Source organism: Alosa alosa, chromosome 7 (genome assembly GCF_017589495.1).
Source record: "Alosa alosa isolate M-15738 ecotype Scorff River chromosome 7, AALO_Geno_1.1, whole genome shotgun sequence".
Classification (NCBI taxonomy): domain Eukaryota; kingdom Metazoa; phylum Chordata; class Actinopteri; order Clupeiformes; family Clupeidae; genus Alosa; species Alosa alosa.
The window spans coordinates 7,036,231-7,059,355 of NC_063195.1; the positions used below are offsets into that span (position 1 = coordinate 7,036,231).

Sequence of the window (23,125 nt, forward strand, 5' to 3'; positions counted from 1 at the left end):
TGATCTGATGAACTTTCAGTGTGCCTTTAACAGGAGGCAACTTCTCAGGGACCGCTTCATCATACTTGGCCACATCACTGTCAGCAATCCAGAAGAATTTGATTGTAGACTCCTTGTCTCGCAACACTTTGTATAGATCTTCTGGGCACTGTATGTCTCCACCCATTCTTACAACGTTGTCAGCACACCTTTTGACCGCACCACCCACACCATCGGGTGCACCTTTTCCATGATTTTTTCAGAAAAATTCCAGGTAACTTCCTGAAACCCAAGGAGAAAGGGAACTGTGCTGATCAAATAGAAATTCTTCTTATTTCTGTATTGGGTTAAAGGCCCGTCACTGTGTACCACAGACACCAATGGATTTCTCTTCTTCAAATCTTCCAAAACAGGTTGCAGATGGGCCCAGACTGCCCGCTCATCATGCCGCAGACTCTTTGAAATTGTGGCGTAGGACTGGGTCTCCTCTTTGGTATAAACCACACTTGTGTGGATGGTGGCTTGTTGTCTGCTTCCTCCAAAATGGAACGATTGCACTTCAGTGCTGAGTTTGCAGCCATAATTTTCAGAAAAATCCATATGGACTACAGCCTCATTTTCAAAAAGTGTCTCCTTTAAAGTCCTGCACTGCGCTACTTGGTGTAACCAGATGTACTGGTGTTTTATGGAGAGCATCAAGTTTTCTGTTCAGAAGTAGCAGGAGTTCAGTCCATGTTCCAGTGTGTGTTTTCTTTATGAAGTGTGTGAATGTGCGGTCGTCTTCTACAGTCTTTTATCTTTCCCACTGCTGCCACTGAATTTCTCTTCGATCTTCAGGCAGGGTCATTTCGATTTCATTATAACAGCATTTGGAGCAAAGACGGTACATGCATTGTTTTTTGTGTGTGTGACACACAATTGCAGATAGCATCTCGGATGTGCTTTTTGTTTTCAAAAGGCCATTTTGATAGAATTTATCCAGAAGAAGTGCCACATTTTCGTGGTCGATACAGGCACAAGTGTTTCGATCACTAGTCTTAGGCTCAGTGACGTAGAATGGCCGCAGACGTAAAAATTGTCTGTAAGACACACAGAGTTTTGTGTCCACCTCCGAGATGTAAAGCGCATGGAGCTCTTTCATTGTTTTAGTAAGGACACGCCTCTGTGTTCTTACCTTGTTTTTGGTTATTGTGTCTTTTTTTCCAGGCAGAAGGCGACTGTTCTCATCTCTACAGAGGAATGAGATCACGCTCTCTTTCCTTTGTTTAGCCTTCAACACCATCTCACTCCTAGCTACTTTTTCTTTTGCTTTTCTAGTCTTTTTTGACCTTTTCAAAAGCTTATTTAATGTGTTGCACCTTTGTTTTGTTTGTGACAGTTGTTTTTGAAGAGCAGCAAGTTGTTTATTCAGATCTCTCTTCTCCTTTTGAGTTTTTAAAGCATTGGTAGTCTTTCTGGAGTGGAAGAAGCCAGAGGAGCATTCACCACATGTGTAGGGGACAGAGGCCTTTGTTCCACCTCTTGTAGTGGTATTGGTTCAGGTTCCGGTATATTAACAATGTTTTCAGGTGGTGCTTCAAATGAATCTGGGGTGGAGTTTCTCTCCAATGTTCTCTTCTTTTTTCAGCATCAGCTGCAGAAACATCTTTAATTGAAGGGTGATCTGGATTTCTGCCATTGAGAGCTTGTTTTCTTCTATGATAGCTAAAATGTTAGGAGGACATAGGCCTAATTAGAATCATGCAATAAAAGACAAAATAATTTGCATAGAACATGTAAATGATCAAATAAATCATCAATCCTTTCAAACACATTATACACATAAAACCGTTAAAATACATATGACATTTGCAAAAAAGCATCATGTTTGTCTTACACCTGTTCTCTTCATTTACTCCTGTTTAGAGACTCTTCCTTTAGCTGTCCTACATTAAAATGTACTTAACACACTTTATTCATCTTATTTCAGGACATTACAATCACCTTTCTTTTCTCTTTGCTAGTTTTTCCTCCCTGAGAACAGGATTTTCCTTCAATTTCTGTCTGTACCTAGCTGATCTCTCTTTAACAGATAAGGGCATCTATAAAGAAAAACATAAAAATATTAATATTTATTGTTCAAATTGCTCTTATTAAGAAAGCCTAAAATGGAATAATGTGGTATTATTATTTTAAAATGTAAAAAAGTTAGTCATTGTCAATTTAGGGCAACAGTGAAATTCTGTTGCACTGAATGACTGTTGTGGTACTGAATGACAGACACTTTACTTCAGCACATTTTACAGTTAGCCCAGTGATTAGCCAAAGCTAACACTGACCTTGGCTTAATGACATTTCTACAGTTATTCATATTTAAATGTTAATATCCTTGTTTGTTTACAGAAATGACTGCAATATTACGTTCTCTGTGTTGTACTGTATGACACTCCGTTTTGTCCTTTGATGTGCCATGACAGTAAAAGGAGATTTTTATCAAATAATTTTGAAATATACTGACCTTGCATGTGTGATGAAGGGTCCACAGGGGTCTTCTTGTGATGTCATAATTGGTCACATGACTGCAGCAACTTGATTTGATTTCAAAATAAGGGTCTTTATCAAAGTTGCACTGAATGACAAATGAAGATTGCGGAAATGGGGACTGAAAGTGTCTTAAATATTATTAATTAATAACACATCTGATGGAATAAAAATTAATATATTACACATGACTTTTGTACAAATATGCCAAAGCAGAAAATATTAAGTTTTACTGTAGATTAATTTGTTTTTTCTTTATGTTTTAATCCTTGAAGAGGTAGGAGGACAGTTGCGCTGAATGACATTTTGGGGGTTTCAGGGGCTATTTTTTAAATAATTATGCATTTTCTGAAAAAAGTATGTTAAGTTTCAGTAAACATGTACAATGTGTGTAGATTGAAGGTATGTCCACTCATATAAATATATATATTTTAATATTTATTAAGTGGGGACACCAAAATGTTGTGTCTCGTCTTTGACCCTTTAACAGTAGATAAAAACAACAGTAGTGCTACCGTAACTTTAAATGTGTGTCCAGCAGCTGTTAAACATATCTGTAACTCTCCCAGTTACTTACACAGTAAAATCAGCAGTGTAAAATTTGGAGTGTAAAATTTGGAGTGTAAAATTCCATATGCACTTAGAGAGTTTATCATACAAGTGTAAAATAAGAGTAAGAGTTGATTATCAGAGTACCAGCCACTTCGCTCTGAAGAAATGATGTTGGTAACCACGCCTCCAAAGACAGCCAACGGCTCCGTGCGCGACTCTGCTGATTAATTTTCCTGTTGGATTTTCAGTTCACTTCACCACAGAATTGGTTGCACGGGATTTACGGTGAGTTTGATGAAAATATTTTGTGTAAGCTAAATGTTGTTTGGAAAATTGACAACAAGGCATGATTTATTTAAAAAAAAATGACATAGGTTAGATTACGTTGTTAATCATTTAGTTGTAAGGTTTTGTTCCTTTTGTTCGCGCTTAAAGCTAGCACTAACTTGGCTAGTTCATGGTAAGACTGTGTGAACAAGACTTTACTCGGCTGTTTGGCGGGGTGGTATCTGCCAAGTTTTTGGAGAAGTGGCCAACTGCGTTCAAGCACAAGATCATAGCCCAGAGCAAGGGCTTGCATCTGTCACGAGTAGAGATGCACCGATATGGAATTTTAGGGCCGATAACGATAACCGATATTTATTGGTTTGTTGTGGCCGATACCGATACGATAACCGATAATATTACTCTTGAAAAAAAAATGTGAAAAGTGATTTGGGGAAAGCATTTAATAAGCATAATTTTATTGCAGTAATTTTACCTACCACCAAATGATGGACAGAACTCATAATAGTCCTCAATAGTACGGCAGTCAACAACATAACAGTAGCCTAGCCCTACAGTATGTGTGGCTCCTTTAAGTGAACCTGACGTCAGTGAATTGCGAGTGAGTGGCTAGAGAGTTTGAATCGTTTTCATTTAGGACTAAACGCTCATAAACGGCTCAGCTTGGAATAAGCTACAGTATAGCGACCAAATCAGAGTTTGTGAGGGAAACTCAACTTCAACTGCGGGTAACTGAATAAAGCTGCAACTCCTCAGACTGTATCTTATGTCCGTCTACTCTGTTGCACACAACCTGCTGCAGCAGAAATGAAAGGCGTTAGCCCTGAAGGTTTTAATAACATATTATGATGACCTGTCTGGAACTGAAGCACGAATGGTTAGCATATTTCTAGGTAATAATACAAAACCCAAGCTAAAGTAATGCAAATATAAAACTAAAACACAACTTAGAACTAGGTCTACTTATGTACTCGTCCCACTAACGAGTTTGTTTATTTGTTTCCCCGACCAGTGCGGTAAAGTGCAAACACACCAGCACAAGACGGCTCTAGATAGGGCTGAGCTCCGCTCTGGTAAGGTTAAATGGCGGATCATTCACGAGAGGATTTTGAGATGCACAGATTCCCAAATGAACGCATATCCACAGATTTTGAGTGGTGAAATACATTCACACCGCTGACATTAAATTGAGAAAAAAAGTATAGCCAACCAAGCTCAAGTAGCTCAGTGTAGCCAGACGGACCTTACGTAGGCCTAAATTAGGACTTTAAAAAATATCGGCGCAAATTATCAGCCAGAATTCTGTTATCGGACCGATAATAATATTTTCATTTTTTCACTTATCGGCTAATAATATATCGGCCACCGATATATCGTGCATCCCTAGTCACGAGATCTTCAGGAGCTGATTGATGCAGCAGAGAGTGAATGATGATGAAGACAATGGCGCAGGTCAGATACTTTAAAACAATTGAAAGTTTTTCTCTCAGTTGGAATTGTTGATAAAGTTTGACTAAGCTGTTAATCACATCCATGTGCCTCTTTTTCATATAGCATGGGATCATGAACTTGCAGGGATACTTCTCTTACTCCACCTCATTCCACCGGTTGCACAAGGCCGCAAAAGACCCGGGAAGATGTCTGCATCCATGGCAGAGAATCATGTCGTCAGTAAACAGTGCAGATGTTCTCAAAGTAATGACGGCTCATATTTTTTCTCATTTAAGCTAAACGCAAGTAAATGCTGTTTACCCACTTCTCAAATTTCAGAAATAGAGTTAGAGTTTATGCACAAAATGCAACTTTTAACATTCTGCAATCACACTACATTATCAAGATTTACACTTTTATCCAGATTTACAGATTTATGTAGGCTACACTCAACACTAGGGTGCATCAAATTTGAATGGGAAATTTTCATTTCAAAATATAAATTTGGCTGGCATTGCATTTTGTTCCAATTAACATAAAAATGACTTTTGCACAGTTTTGAGTAATTCCATTTAGATGTAGGGCCACCTAACACATGAACTTTGGCGAAATTTCGAAAAATGTGCAATTTTTAGTCTAATTGCCAAAAGTTGACCTGGAAATGTTGAGTACAGTGAACTTTTATACAGTAACATGTTCTATAGGGTTATCAAAGTAAAAGTGGTTTGTTTGCCCTTTGGGCAGCTTGGGCATTTCTCAGAATTCAACTTTCAAGATTCTCCATTCACTATCCTAAAGACAAAATGAACGGAGGTCAATGGGACATGTTCACATGGCCTTACCCTGAATTCTGTGCAGCAGTGATGGATGTCGGACACACATATAAAATGTAATTGACTTTATTGTTAAAACACAAAGGGCGATACTGACAAACTTAAAAGAACAAACCCTCTCTAGTGGCTAACTCACTGACTAACAGGGCCTAATGGTAAGAGCTGACACTAACTAAACTCTGAACTTAACTGCTCAGTCTGTGCCAGAGTCTCTGCTCCACTGAGCAACAACACCAGGGAGAAAGAGAGAGGGAATGGAACCTGAACTCTGAACCTAGCCAATGTGTCTCCCCCCAGATATGTCTCCCCCATCCGCCACCCAAGAGTAACCGTCCTATTCAGGAATTAGCTTGGGTTTGCAGCGGCAAAGGTTTGGCTGTTGGTTGCGGTCATGTTCAACTCACACACACACACACACACACACACAAACACACACACACACACACACACACATACAGACACAGACAGACACACACACACAGAGAGACATACACACACAGAAAGACACACACACACACACACACACACACAAACACAAAGACACACACACACAAACACAAAGACACACACACACGGACACACACACACACACACACAGACAGACACACACACACACACACACACACACATACAGACACAGACAGACACACACACACATACACACACACACACATACAGACACAGACACACACACAGAGACATACACACACAAAGACACACACACACACATACAGACACAGACAGACACACACACACAGACACACACATACAGACACAGACACACACACAGAGACATACACACAAAGACACACACACACACACACACACAGACAGACACACACACACACACATACAGACACAGACAGACACACACACACAGACACACACATACAGACACAGACACACACACAGAGACATACACACAAAGACACACACACACACACACACACACACACACACACACACACACACACACACATACAGACACAGACACACACACAGAGACATACACACAAAGACACACACACACACACACACACACACACACACAGACACACACACACACATACAGACACAGACACACACACAGAGACATACACACAAAGACACAGACATACACACAAACACACACACACACGTTCTCCACAGCCAAAGAGATAAATAGAGAGAGAGAGACAGAGAATAAGGGATACAAAGGAGAGAAGAAAGACACACCCAGAGAAAGTGGATGAAAAAAGGAGAGACGGGGCCAGATGTATGTTTTTGTGCCCACGTCAGGCATATTTCATTCGCAAAGTGCACGTAAAAGCATGGCGAGGTATGTACAAACAGGCCGCACTGAGGAAAAAGCGTAGACTGCCTGTCGCGGGAGCTGCAAATGGCTATTTGCGCTTTTCCGTGTCATGCATATGCATTCATATGAGGGTCAGGGGAAAGTGGGAGTATCGCGCAAACACAGGAGACGACAAGTGCTAATAGCATGGATTAGGTATTCCGCCATATGTATGAAAACAGCGCATGTCTGTTTTGCGGTGAAAAACTTGCGCCTGTTAAAAGCAGGTGTAATCAAAATCGCGGTTGAATGCGTCAATTAGAGAAACTTTTAGAGACAGCTGAATAAGTATTCAGAGCATCAGTTTTCTTCATTGTGCAATAAATAGTTCAAGTATTTTTAAGTAGATTAGTAGAACTACTAGGCCTACTCTGTATGTCGCTGCTCGTTGACATCTTATTATCATGTATGATTGCTAAAGTTTGTTTCTTTTTAATGTCACAATTGGTTAACTATTCAACTGCGCTTGTGGTTCAGCTGTGGGCATGCAATTAGCTTTGCAGAGGGGGCGTGAAAACAACTATATGATAGTAATATGTAATAACACATCCAACACAGATCAAGATCACCTCAAACAGAAAGATCACCTCAGTTTTCTTGAGCTGTAGTATTGTTTACCTCAGATCTCCATGGCGACCATTGAGCACTGTTAACCACTTTATCCAACAAAAACAGATGTGCGGTGGCACCCCTAAATCATAATTTACTGGAAAAATATTCTGCATGTGTTGTTTCTACATATATTGGAACACTTTTAGCACCCAGCCATATCAAAATTCAAGAATTGTGTTTTTTTGATGCACGCTACTCAACACTCTTGAACCATACTATTGATATTGTCATACAAACATTGGATAATAACCTCCACCGTCAATGGAACATGATCTGAATGTCTTTTTTATCATCTGATATGACACTTTAAGCCCTGCATTAAAGTGAAACAATTCATTCACAGACTGGAAACAGTGTACAAGAACATCTGGATGCCATACAGGAGAGCAAGCAGCCATACCTCCTTGCAGCTTTTTGTGTAATTTTGTCATTTTGTGTTCGGTACGTCCTACAACAAAGTTCTTCACAATATGTACACCTTTATCCAAACAACAATCTACGAAATAGACGTCGGCCAGGTAAAGGAAACTCCTAGGGTAGCAGAACTAAGAGCAAGGTTACTCAATTGAGGAACAATACATAGTAATGATTTGGGTATAGACCATTTCAAGAGAGTTCCATTATCAGCATCATAGTTGGCCCCACAAGACTTCCTTTTTAACATTCCATATGTTATCTTAATGCAGAGGAAGTAGATTGGGGCCCAAATAGAATGTTCAAGCATTGTTTTTGTTTTTATTGTTGAAAGGGTCTATAAATGCTATTCAATGTTGGTGTTTACTTCGCAATCTGCCACTCATGTTTGGTGACATTATCCCAGAGGGAAATGAACATTGGTCTCTTCTTTCATTGTTAATACAGATAGTGTATATTGTATTTTTCCCTGTGTTAACTGAAGGCCTAACAGTCTACCTGAAATATTTGATAGGTGAGCATCATAGAGTATTCAAGCTTTTGTTCCCAGAATCTTTTAAAATGATTGCACTGTTGCATTACATTGTTGCACATTTGAAGACTGAAGCTAGGTACATGGTCACATGCTTGTATTGTGCATGTACTGTAAAGTATTCAATAAAAAGGTATTTTTAATTTAAATATCTTTCTATATATACAGTAAGGATATTGTACTGGACATAATACTGTTGAAGGAACTTACAGGCTACTGGCAACACTGTTGCCAGTGAGTTACTGTAAAAATTAAGTCTCTAAAATTGCGGTAAGGGTTTCTTACTGGAAAAGACATCTACAGTACAGTAAGACTACTGTAGAAGACTACTTACAGTAAGTCAGTTACTGTAAAAATACAATAAAAAGTCTAACGGTGTGTTCCAGCAAATCACAGACGAGATGCGCGTTTAGGAGAGTTCCAATTGCATGGGAGCAGCATGGGGAGGAAGTAGCGAGCTAGCCCTCTCTTTTGTTTGAAGGTCAACAGAAGTGACGTTGCCCAGCATCGCTTAGAGCACCTTTAATGATCTGCTTACTTGCATCTCTCAACCTAACATTACTAATCTACATAGGCTATAAAAGTAAGTTCATGTAGACCTACTTTTTTTACTGACATTTGAGTAGGCTATGCAATCCATTGGCAAACTTTTACATCTAGAGATGTCCTCGTTAGCTCATGTCATGTCTGCTTGTAGCCTAGTTAGTGTAGTGCTTACCAAAATCATAGAAATGAATAACATTGAAAGACACTTATCTCTTCCAAGAGAGATTTCATCCGAGTTCTTTGTTGTAACATGTATTTTATAGCCTGACGAGCCAGACCCACATTAAAATGTAGGGTCTGGGCACCCTACAAGAAAGGGCAGAGCAGGCTGTACTTCCTGAGGAGGCTGCGCTCCTTCAATGTGTGCAGCAAGCTCCTCAGGATGTTCTACCAGTCTGTTGTTGCCAGCCAGCCCCTCTTCTATGCAGTGGTATGTTGGGGAGGAAGCACAAAGAAGAAGGATGTGGGGCGACTTGACAGGCTGGTAAGGAAAGCTGGCTCTGTAGTGGGAGCTGAACTGGAGTGCATCACTTCAATATCTGACAAAAGGACCCTGAACAAACTGATCAACATCTTGAACAATGAGTGTCATCCACTCCACAGCACTATTGTTAAGCAGAAGAGCCTGATCAGCTGGAGACTTCGCTCACTGCCTTGCACAACAGACAGACTAAGGAAGTAATTCATCCCCAGGGCCATTGAACTGTTTAATGCATCACTTAAGGGAAGAGGAGTGTCACGGCGCGAGACACCTTTGAGATCACGAATGTTACGCATGCACATTAATAAACTGACAAACATAACCCGCAACATTCACAACTTCCATTCATCATTGTTCCACACATATGCCGGCATAATTACAACATTATATGGAATAAGCTGTCTGAGTCGATATGTTGTTTGTTCTGTTTGTTATGTGCGTAGTTGTGCTGTTCGTCGTTTATTCGTTCGTTCGCTAAGATGTTTGTTAATGTTTGTCGGGAAAGGCCTACCGGCAACGTAACAGTGTATTTAACATCATGACACGCATAACATGCTACATCTAAAATTATGTGTTTATTGTATTGGTGGAATGTATGTGGTGGACAATAATTTCAATAGAAAGGTAGCCAACCTGTAGAAGGGGTTCACGCTGTCCCACTGGCAAACAGGAAGTGGTGCAACTGCTCCCCTATTTCAGGTAGTGGGGTACGGTTGGCTACCATTGCATAGGAGAGCCACAGGGGGGAGATAATGTTCTACGGGAATGATATTAAGTAGTACATTTCCTGTATCCATTAAAGATTATGATAGTATGAATTTGTCACGGGAAATGTGTTGCAATATATTTTGTATATTTTTATCATTTCTCATGTGTAACATGGTTAATTGATTGAATTATGTGTTGGTATAGCCTAGGGGTGGGGTTTTAGCTTATTTATAGGGGCAGAATGGAACTTGTGTTGAGTATGTTCTGGGCTTTGAGAGAGAACATTCTCTGTGCTGTGTGTTGGGCCAGTGAATTTTGGTATTGCAAATTTACCTGCACATATATATTAGTGCATCGCTGCACTTAGGTTTATTTTCTTGTTTTTGAAAAGTTTTTCTTTATTTTTGTTATTATTTAGTCACTGTAAATACTTTTTGCACCTCTGGAATTTTGGGAATAATAAATCTCCCATTGTGGGCCCTCCTACTCCTGGTCTCCTACCATCCTTGCTGCCTCCACTGCCGTCCATCCTAACAAGGAGAAACTTCTCTGCATAGTCCGTCTGCCTCTTCACCACCTCCAATGTCTTAAACTGTCTGTCCACTAGTCACTTTACATTTGTCTTCTGCCTCACTGTTTGTGTGCTGTATTAGCACATACGCACAACCCCTCCCTCCATGCCACATACCTTTCTTAATATAGTTATTTATATATAGATATATAGACTTTATTCTTGCACTGTTGCACTGTTTGACTTACTCATTTGCACCATCACCATGACACTTATTCACACAGAGCACCTTACCTTACCTTATGCACTGAGAACCACAGGCTCAGTCCCTGCTTCAGTCATTTCAAGCGCACCTGATTGATTATTCACCCACTTTGTGGATACTGTTTTTTTAGAATTGATTTTGAATAAGTTTTATTTAGTATAATTTGTATTTTGTATATTTAGTATATTCTTTATCTTCTACAGTCCTTATTGCTTAGTTGTGTTTTTTATATTATATACTTTTAATTACTTTTTCTGCTGTTATTGAATGTGTGTGTGTGTTGTCTGTATGCTACTGGGACCTTGAATTTCCCCTTGGGATCAATAAAGTATATCTATCTATCTATCTATCTCACCGTTCGCAGTGCTCAGTCCGAGGGGCGGGAAAATCAGTTGTCTTTCAAATTCCCTCTGCACGCAATAGGACAGCGCTGAGTCCCATGCGTTTTTCCCCAGCGGAGGTAGTTGGCTAGTTCAAACTTTTACCTTGTGTCACACTGTTGGCCAACAGCAACATCCATCTTTGTTTTCAAGTAGCACGGAATTCAAGCCAAACCATTGCAACTCTGCCATCAATCATTATGTTAAGCCCGCCTAATGACACGATTTGATTGGCCTGATAGAAGTTTAATTTTTCGAGCTCACAAGCCAACGGAGAGTTGCTAGACTAGCCCTGGAAGCAAATGTAATTTGCTGCCCAGGGGTGTAGATTTGCATGGGGACCGAAGGACGTGTCCACACCAATGCCAAATTACGACTGAAATGTCCCCACCAATATTGAGGTCGAAATGGGGAAAAAAGTGCTCACATGCGCTACACAAAGAGTTAAATCATTTCTCACTTCAGTGCTGCGGATCATCTCGTACAGATCGTGTAATGTGCAGTAGCCTATAAGGGTAAATCGCGCTGATTTGAAGTTACCTATAATAATTACCAGTGAGCCGCAGTCTCCTGCACAGCATGGCGCAGCGCTTCAGCTTCACTTCACTATAAGGCATAAGAAGCGCGTCCAAGTTCACCTATTCTTCTATGTTGAACTCCTCGAGAAGTAGGCTGCTCATCACACATGTGTCACATAAAAGAGCCTTTTCTCAGCTTTTAAACGGTGCTAGCTAGCCACTATTTGCTGTGATACAGTTCGCGAGAAAAAGAACTTCAAGAGATTTAATAATTATTCTCTGCGCACATCTCCACATCCATTCGTCTCGGTGGAATCTCGTAGGCCTACACACTTTTCACGCCACATATAAGAATAAACAGCAGACCTTACCGAACACAAAGGTGTAATGCAATACCGTATATAGTTAGCTGTTCCAGAGTAATCCGGTTTTGAAATAAATTGTAGCAAAATTCAACATGGTCTTTCGGCTTTAAGCATTTCTTAAAACTGAGCTGTGCTTACATCGCCTAGATATCTGTAAATATCAGAATCAGAGAATATACAGGCAGCTCACGGTTCAATGTAGCCTTAATGATTTCTTTTCACAAAATGCTAAGCATGCATGTATTTAAGTTTCTTAAAACTGAGCTGTGTTTAAATGGGTCAATGCATGATTTCATAACAGACCAAATAGAAAATAAATGTTAAATGTTAAATATAGCCTACATATCTGTACATATTAAAATTTGATAAGATTATGCAGGCTACACGGTATAGTTAAATCAAGTTGGACAGTAGCACATTGTAATCATGGATAGTAGTTGGACAGTAGCACATTTTAATCATTTTATATATCTATAATGGCTGGTGAAAGAGTTGAGTGGCTTTTTTTTGGGGGGGGGGGGGTCCCCACCAAAGCTCAGACCAAACCTACACCCTTGTTGCTGCCGCTAGGGTGCGTCTAGATTTCTAGGCTATGTATTTTAAGTAATGAGTAGAAAACAATCCAAATTCCATCCACATACTCGAATGCACTATGCAAAAGGCACAGATTACTACTAGGCTATTTGTTATGTTCTGAATAGGCCTACCTGCCAGTAGGTGGCGAAAACGTAATCGCTGATGCACAGCTCTGATGCACAGTAGATAAATTAATGTGAACGTGAAGTAGGCCTAACAGTCGGAATCACCCGCCACGATATTAAGATCATCTTCAATTCATCTTTCTCTTCTTACATTCAGTCCCTCCAGAAATTCACGATTGCAACGCAAATTCAACAAATCCCCGCGAATTCTGGGCGACCTCGCAATTTTGTCCAAACACCAATTTGACCAATCATCGTAGTTTCCCTGTGTAGTTGCCCTGTGAAAATTCACACAGAATCCTCACGCAGAATATTGAGCCAGATGCCACGCTTACTTCTGCAGACACCAACGACTGCCCTATAACTAACGTGTTTGTTCCTCTGCAGTTTTGATTACAATAAATAGAAGGCTAAAGTTAATGAACTGCTTACTTGCATCTCTCACCTGCTAAGCTACCTAGGCTATGAAAGTAAGTTAATTAAGGCCTATTTGGTTTACTGACATTTGATAGGCTATGCAACCCATCGGCAAACGTTTACCTGGAGATGTCCTGTTAGCTTATGTTTGCTAGCTTGTGGGCTTAGTTTCAGTAGTGCTACCATATCATAGAAATGAATAAAATTGCAAGACATAACCTCTTCTATGATCCAAGAATGATGGTCGTTAAAATGATATGTGGGGTAACTAGTAGGCACTAGCACTAGCCTAGAGAATCTATGTGGAAGTAGCTCAGTGTATGGGGATTTAGTGTACATGGTGGCAATGTTGCACCATAGCTAAATAAATAGATTCAAAATCATTGTTAAACCTCAGGGACAAGAATACGTATGTACCCAAGTAAGTGTATCTATGTATGTATGTATGAATGAATTAAACATGGTACATCACTGGCACTTTATACACAAAATGACTATAAACTGAGCTATTCCCGCATTCATTTGCATCTTCCACACATGCCATTTTAGTCCTATGATCATTACCACAAAATGCAATCACACCTTGTTTTATCCTTAATCATCTTCATGTGCATTCATTGCAGAGACCTCAAATATTGGCTCAACATTAATAAAGCATTTTATTTGTATTTATTACACAGCTCTTCACAATGCAAGTAGAACGCTACATTGACTTGAATGGGATTTCCCAAAGTTCTAGCAGTCATTATTTTCAAAGAAAGGACCTCTGAAAAACATAATGGCCGCTGTCAATGGCAACAGAGTTTGTGCTTCTAAGTCAGGTTATTCTAACACTACGCAAGGACTGGAACTTCATTCAAAAGTGAAAGCGGTTGATCAGCTGTGTTCTAAAGAAAGACAAAATAGTGATTGGGGCTATGTGGATACAAAGGGCTTTATGTAGGGCTATATGTGACCCTGCAAGGCGAAACAAGTCGCTTCGGTAAAATTTACAAAACTAAGTTATTGTGCTCAGATAAATGGCCATAAACTAAGATTTCCAACGATATGTATATCGAGGGTATTGCAAAAAGTATCGCCAAGATAACCGCATCTGAAGTTGGCATGGTTCTCCTGTTACGATACGCCAGAAGAGGAGAGGGTTAAACAGTCAGAACGTATATTTTTTCCGTGAAATTTGTTCACAATAAGAAAGTATATACTGTATACTGTCGAATTATGCGAAAACGTGAAATTCAACATTTTAACCCGTACGTTTGTTTATCGTGGATTTTCTCAAAATAGCACCGTAGTTGGTTTCGCCTTACAAGGTCACATATATAAAACTAATGGCTATGCAGTACAAACTTCCAGCCATACCGAGAAAAGGTTCGTTTTCCACTTTACAAAGCTTTTTAAGATATTAATGTGCAAACATGGCCTCCAAGAAGAGGCATTTCTGAGAGTAAAAATTATACAAAATCAGAAGGTAAAAAAAAAAAGTATGAAAACATTGGAATTTAAAGCAACAAGGAACTTTTCCTCTGTCACACGCATGCTATTTGTTTATCCGTTTACGTTTACGCTAATTTACATATCTTGGTTTTGGGACCTAAATACAAACTTTGAGCAAAATATGAGACGGTGCAGCAACTATTTTCCTGGATTTTGTCTGAATTGATACAGAATGACCCGTATATGAACCCTAATAATAAATGCTGTTTAGTGTGTTTAGTGTAACACATGGGATTTGTCTCTGAAAGGACTTACTTTCCAGCCGAGAATCGTGCTCACCTTCTTCTTTCTTCACTTCAATCTGCGCTGTCTGTTGTGTTTCATTGTCAGTACCGTTGGACTCTGTGACGTCTGTTTCAGTTTTACAGTCTGTTTGAGATTCACAGTGAAGCTCTGCAAAGGGCTTTTCTTCTTCATCTGGACATGAAATCATATGACCATACTCCTCCTCTTTTATATCTTCTTCTTTCACCAGCACGCTCAGGAAGTCAACCTCCTGCATTTCAGTGACATTACCACCAGAACTAAATGGCAGTCCAAAATCCATGTTCCCAACGCACCAAAGATGATCCCATCCAGCGCTTTCTATATACGGTCAACCTGGTGAGTTTCGGTTTCAGCCACATCACAGCCAGAATCCAGCACTGGTCCCAGATCCATGTTCCCTAGCAACAAGCCGATCCAGCTAAATTCCCTGTAGCCAGGAAAAAATATAGTTTTTGAGATCAATTTTCAATAGAAAAGCCAGAACAAAATAAATACTTTTTACTTGCATGTAATTCACAAAAAGATCATACCAGACTGAGAACCAATATTCTGTCACAGTTTGCTCCTAACTGTGACAAAAATTGGGAAACCACACGAGAGATAAAGTGAAGATGTATAATTTATTTACAAGAAGGTAGATTTAGGACGGTAAGTTCAAAGGTCAATTAGCCTCCGCCAGACAGAACAGGCACACAGGAAGTGCACACACTCCGAGACCACTCCACAGAGAGAGACACAAAGGTGCAGCCCAGAAACCCATGCCCTAGTTAGGTATTTTATTGCCCATAATATAATGTGCTGCGTGTTGTACTGGACTAATAAAGGTGTGATTACATTCCCAATGGCAGCAGGTTCAAACACACCTTGTTCCACCGGAAACAAATGAGCAAAGAGCCAATTCCACCCTCCTGCAATACACGGGTTTCCCGTTTACCAACAAAACTAGATGCGCGCGCAGCCATGGGGCAGAAGGCGGCTTTGGTGGCCCGCCCACAGCGTTATAAACTTAACCTAAATAGTCGGCTGCTGTAAGCTACAATCGGATTTTATTGTATACCCCTGTTGTCTCAATGATAATAACATCTCATTTCAGACTATATTTCAAAGTTTGCCGTTCATTTGCATTATTAATATAACATCGTATTTTGTCATTTTTGGCGAAGACATGCATTCCGTTAGGGATATTGAACATATTGTAACGTCGGCGCACAAGAGATTGTTAGCGTTCTCCCACGCAGGGCATGATGGGATACGGGAGTGAACAATTGGGGGTTTATGTCTGTACTTCTCCTTAGTTTTGAGTGTAATGTTAGCGTCTTTATTGTAACATGTTTCCCTTTTAGTTCTCCCTCGTGTGTGATCCGTTTTGTGTGGGGGGCTGCGTCCTTCCATGTATGTGTAGTGTGTGTGTGTGTACTTGACCTGCTCCGTGTGCATTGTGTTCTGTGTCTGTGTACCTGCTCTCGTTCTAAGCTAATAAACCTTTTGATTGGACAACTGTGCGTGTCACTATCAAATCGTTACAATATTTAACATTCTCTAACCATCGTGATTCGAATTGGTGCAGTTTTCAGCACACAAAAACTAATTTTATTCTTTTGCTCTTTTGCATTGCTCTATGCTGTTCTGGTGCTTTCTGCCTCTTGGTTGCGCACGCATGTTTTCGTGACGTTGCATAGAAATCCATGTATACAGCCACCCTTAAACTTGTCTGACGCAAAGTGATCTCGTACAAATCAAAGGACCCCCAGTTAACGAGTTCTTACGACAAGGAAGTTTCGCACGTCATTTCACAAGTTAAGGGTAGTCACAAGCAGTCAGCATGTACAGATGGAGCGCTCGATACAATACAGGTGTATGGATTATGACTGTTCATTCTTGGTGACTAATTATAGTGGATCTTCATTTGACTTTGTTAACTGGCTCAGAGAAAGTCAAAAGAGAAAAAGAAATCTAGGGCTGCACAGTTACATGTGCAGAAACACAAATCCCCTGAGTGTGAACTTCACAGTCAATCAGAAGTGCTGTGCCTCCCACACATCAGGGCCACTCACCAATCAGAAGCTACACAGCTTAAGGGACGTTTGGAATGTTGAACTAAATCAATTCATTTACATTCAAAAATCATATCGCAATATCTGTCAGAAAATCACGATTAGGCTAGATTAGACAATTTCCCCAAAACGTGCAGCCCAGAAATCCATGCCCCAGTTACGTATTTTATTGCCCATAATATAATGTGCTGCGTGTACTGGACTAATAAAGGTGTGACTACTATAGAGTTCTTGCTGAAGAATTAAAGATTGTCTTTTAAGTTGGGGCAGTGGAAGGAGAACATTTGGATGAAGCATTTGTCTTTTAGCCCTTTTAGCAATAGATCAGCAATATGGACAACTGCATAGGAGTTTAGCCTAATATAACGTCTAACGCCTCTACTTGTAACTGCCCAATCGACTTCATTAAACTCACACTTCCAGCTGAAGTAGCCGTAACTGTTATATAAGCCGCCAGCTGTAGGCCTAGGCATAAACAACGTTAAGCCTATGTGTAAAATACGGCAGTTGTCAATAGTTTCCCGTTAGTTACCATTTAAGATAACGTGTCTTCTTTATCTTCATATTCGTGTGTATTTCTCGCGCATTTGTATGCAAAGCATTAAATCTGACTAATATGCAAGCATCTTGCAGGCTATCACACCTATTTCTTGCATCATTAAATTGATTAAATGGATCATTCAACTAATGCTTAACTAAAATAGCTATAGAGTAGGCATGTAACACCAAAGAAATGCCTACCTCAAGTAAATTCGCCGCTGCTCACACTGAGATCTATTTCTTTGGAGTCTTAATTCCCACAAAATAAATCATTATTGAGGTAAAATTGGAGAAACTCCAAAAAATTCTGTCGGGGATCCAGCGCAACTTTTTTCTTTTCTTTTGTTCTCTTCTTCTTCTGTTTCTTGGCAGATGACTTCTTTTGTAGTTTATCGCCACCAACTGTACAGGAGTGTGTAATACCATGAACGCCAAGGAGTTTAGACTTAAAGGTGCCATGTGTAATGTCCGCCAAAAAATCAATTCATACTCCACATTCCATAAAAGATGGGGCAGTATACCTCCAGAAAGTGAGTTGGTCTTCCCTAGAGTAACAACCGAGACACGTGTATTGCAGTTTGGCTGGCGGTTATGTTGCCCGCATACCGCCTCCCATGGCCGAAACTGGTATTATGACACCTGTCGGGCTGTGGCTAGTAATTTAGCATGCTAATTTAGGTTGATTTCTCTGCAGCACTATACCTTGTCATTTTTTTAATGACATCATCACCCTTATTTCTTCTCATTCTTTTGATGCGTGTAGCTCATTTTTTGGATATTTTTACCTCAATTCTTACACATGGCACCTTTAAACAAACAAAAAGAGAGAACCATTATATTAAGAAAAATAAATAAAGCGAAGTCTCTCCCTGGTCATGTACTTTTCCTCAATCATGTCATGAATTGCTGTCTCCCCTTCCATGTCCTGCTTGATTACTCTATGATCATTATACCTCTCACAAGTATAAGTATAAGTAAGTAGTATAGTATACTCTTTTGATCCCATGAGGGAAATTTGGTCTCTGCATTCATCCCAATCCGTGAATTAGGGTAGAGTGGGGGAAAACGCCCCTTGGGGTAAAACGCTCCCCCTCCTATATTTCACAAACTAATCACTAAATGAAGTAAAATGTTGTTGTTAAAATTTCTATGCATCATGTTGACAATGGTGATGTACAAGTACCCACCATAAAATGGATGCATGCTCTGTACTTCAAGAAAACAAAAGAAAAATGGATTTTTAGGCAAGTGTTCTAATTTTCAGCAGTCGCTAAAACAAAGTTGGCTATTGTCAATATATTGATGAAATATAGTAGCTTGCAATCAATTTATTGATTATATTTTATTGCTCCACAATAGATTTTGTTTACTTTAGTTGTTTACTTTTGGTTTTTCTATTAATGCATGAGGGGCATTGCTTTGACAGGGTGGGGCGTTATACCCCCCCGCTGGGGGGCGTTATACCCCACCGCTGGGGGGCGTTTTACCCCACCGCTGGGGGGCGTTTTACCCCACCGCTGGGGGGCGTTGGGCGTTATACCCCACCGCTGGGGGGCGTTATACCCCACCGCTGGATACCCCACCGCTGGGGGGCGTTATACCCCACCGCTGGTTATACCCCACCGCTCCCACCGCTGGGGCAAAACATCCCTTTTACACAATTTTTTTTTGTTGTTAAAATACTAATTGTTAACTCTGGACAATTTTCATATTTGGTTTATAATTCATGACATTGTCACTCAAAACTAGGATAGCAAATCTACACATATTTAGCTTTTTGTTACACAGTAATATCACATATTCCTTAAGGGGGGCGTTTTCCCCCACTCTACCCTAGTGAAACACACTCAGCACACAGTGAACACACAGTGAGGTGAAGCACACACTAATCAAGGCGCAGTGAGCTGCCTGCAACAACAGCACTCGGGGAGCAGTGAGGGGTTAGGTGCCTTGCTACAGCGGCGCTCGGGGAGCAGTGAGGGGTTAGGTGCCTTGCTTAAGGGCTCTTCAGCCGTGCCTACTGGTCGGGGTTCGAACCGGCAACACTCCGGTTAGTACATGCTCTACATCGTCTTGGCACTCCATACATAAACCGTTTCCCTTTCCTTCTATCTGTAAAGTAGAATTCTATATGTCCTAATCTAAGTCTGGTGCACTGCAAAAAATGAAATCTAACCAAGTGTTATTAATCTTATATTAAGATTAAAAAATCTATTTGGTATTGTTTTTAGTATGAAAAGACTTACCTAGCACCCTCCCAAAAGAACATTTTGACTTAATTTAAGAAGACTTTGACTTATTTTAAGGAGTCTTATCAAGACATATTTGCTCAACGCACTGGCAGACAAATTTGCTTGTTTTTAGGACACATTTGCTTAACACACTGGCAGACAAATTTGCTTGTTTTCAGAATGAGATGTCTTAAAATAAGTCAAACTTTTTTTTAAATTAAGTCAAATGTTTTCAAAAGAAAGCGCTAGGTAAGTCTCTTTATACTGAAAACAATACCAACTAGTTTTTTTTTTTATCTTGATATAATAAGATTAATAACACTTGGTGAGATTTTGTTAGATAAGCAGTTTTTGCAGTGTATAGACAACTTCTTCCCTTCTGTTTAAACTCAGTGATGTAACCCTTTTCCCTGTCACAATTTCTGAATTTTATGGTCCAGCCTTAAATTCTGCCTCCCATTCCCTTTGCCATTTTTGTATAATTTCAAATTTAATTATGGATTTGGCTTCATCCTTTCCCACTAGAATGTTAATTCCTATATGTTTTCCAACATCTTTTTTGCAATCGTATCCGCCTCTTCATTTTCTTTTGATGCCTATATGAGCTGGAACCCAAATTGAATACTGATTCCAAGGCTCCTGAGCTGTAATAACAAATATTTAATTTCAATAATCAAATCTTTCCTTGATGAGTGACCTGTATCTAGGCTATGTAAAGCTGCCATGCTGTACAGATTCTCAATGGCTTAACCTCTTCAATCCACCTAAGGGCTGTTATTAACCCATTTATTTCAATAGAATATACAAGTTATTTAATCTATATCCCTCTCTTTTTGTTAAATTCTGGGATATATATCCCAATACCAAAATGCCCATTTTGTGGATGTTTTAATCCAATAGTATATATAGAATGATGTTTTTAAATATTCCTGGCAGTATGCTGCAAAACTTTGTTCATTTGGATACTTTCTTACCTTTCAGTAATTCACTGTTAAACTCTGGTGATGGGAGAATCAGTAGTTGATTTGCTTTTGCTGAACCCTGTTTGATATTTTTTAAATGGACATTTATATTCTAGAAAATAATTTAACCGTGCCACCATCTTTTCCATTAGTTTTCCTAAATGTGATACAAAGCAATGGGTCAATTCTCTGAATTGCTAGAATCCTTTCCTGGCTTGGAAAATGGAAGGATGGTTGCCCTTCTCCAAACTTTTGCCAATTTCCCCTCTTGCCATATCTTATTGAATAATTCAAGATTTTTTTCTAAGAATTTATCAAGTATATTTCTAATCATTACATATTATGTTATCACATCCTGGCGAAGAGTATCCTGTATTGCCTAAAGCCATTTTAAGTTCTGATTGACTAAATTCAGCATCTAATATATATTTCCCTCTCTGGAATTAAGAATGTCTTTATTAGCATTTAGAATCTCTTCCTTTCTTTTCTTAAAACAGTCATCCATTAGCCTAGAAATCTAGACGCGCCCCTAGCGGCTAGTCTAACTCTCCGTTGACTTGTGAGCTCCAGAAATCGAAACTCAATCAGGCTAATGAAATCGTGTATAGAGTCGTTAGGCTTAACATAATGATTGATGGCAGAGTTGCAACGGTTTGGCTTGAATTCCCTGCTACTTGAAAACAAATAAGATGGATGTTGCTGTTGGTGAACAGTGTTACACGAGTTAAGCTTTTATTAAGTTGGCAAACGTTTGAACTAGCCAACTAGCTCCGCTGGTGGGAAACGCATGGGACTCATAGCGCTGCCGCTGTCCTATTGCGTGCAGAGGGAATTTGAAAGACAACTGATTATCCCGCCCCTTTTTGTAAGTGTTGTGCGCAACCTTTTAAAAGCTCTGTCTCTCTTACTTAATGGCTCCAGCACATTCCTCCTCCCTTTTGGCTCATATTGTTAGGAATACTCTGACTTGCTGCAGCAATGATAAACATACATAACTTATGATTCATTTCATCAATATACTCTGACCTGTTTCCTCATCATTTAATTCATCTATACACCATTCAGAATTTCTCCCAGACCAAGAGCACAGACTACAAGGGCACACACCCTTTTGTGTCTACTTATGGACACATATCCAACTCATTGAAAAATACCGTTTAGCGTCATTGGCAAATTTTAAGCAGCGACCCAACCATTGGTCATGCTTTTGAAGATCCCCTGCGATTCTGCTATAAGAGAGCATCCAATCTGAGATCTGTTATTTCTTCCTGCACCAAGTCCGCTACACCTTTCTTTCAAAATCCCAGACGGTAATTTCAAATGCTTTAATTGTGTAGTATGCAATTGCATGCTTATGCTTACTGAGAAATCGTTTACACATCCAAGGATGTTCAAAGTAAAAGGCAGAATTACATGCTTAACCTCTTTTGTTGTGTATTTATTGACGTGTCCTGGGTTATTTTATGTGGGTAAAACAAAACATGAATTAAAAACTAGAATTTGAGAACATAAGTATACCATTAGAAAGAATGAAGAAAGGTCGTCAGTTGCAAGGCATTTCAGCACTGCAGGCCATAATGCCAATTCACTTACGGCTCCTACACACAGTTGCGTGCGTTGCAGAGCTGGAGACGCATCCCATTCATTTTACATGGGCTTACGTCATCCGTTGCAGAACTGAATTGTAGGTCCGTTGCGTCGCGTTTCTCCCATCGCTCGCGTTGAGAAGTTCAGCTGACAGACGGCACCGGCCAATCAAGCCCATCGACGGACGGCACCAACCAATCAAATTACGGTTATACTTCACGTCATTTGCATAGCTACCGTCGGGAACACCCACTGGCATGCGTTGACGGAACGCAACTGTGTGTAGAAGCCCTTAGGTGAATCTTGGCATGCGTTGGCGGAACGCAACTGTGTGTAGAAGGTGTAGCCCTTAGGTGAATCTTGGCATTCGTTGACGGAACGCAGCTGTGTGTAGAAGCCCTTAGGTTAATCTTGAAATCTGTGAATTATTTTGGCAGAGAATGTGCAAGACTGAGCAGCATATTATGTATCGCTATGTGGTACATCTAGTTCATTTGAACTAATGTATTGTTATACTTTGTAAGCCGCTTTTGACAAAAGCATCTACTAAACTCAATAAACATATATTTATACAACTTATAACTTAGGAACAACATATTTTATTTTC

General features: G+C 39.8%; 1 protein-coding gene across 3 annotated transcripts in view; it reads right to left on the bottom strand.

The window, feature by feature from the left end:
- LOC125297253 (zinc finger protein 729-like) overlaps window positions 1-23,125 on the bottom strand; it is a 41,091-nt gene that overhangs the window by 7,783 nt on the left and 10,183 nt on the right. Inside the window, exons 1-2 of one of the 3 annotated variants that reach the window (XM_048247493.1) lie at window positions 17,940-18,076; window positions 15,157-15,571 (exon numbers count right to left, since the gene is read on the bottom strand). In XM_048247493.1, the coding sequence (XP_048103450.1) occupies window positions 15,157-15,424 (268 nt within the window). In that variant the 5' untranslated portion in view covers window positions 15,425-15,571; window positions 17,940-18,076. Of the gene's footprint in view, window positions 1-15,132; window positions 15,572-17,939; window positions 18,077-23,125 lie in introns of those variants that run through there. The other 2 variants (XM_048247491.1, XM_048247492.1) reach the window with 2 other exon arrangements.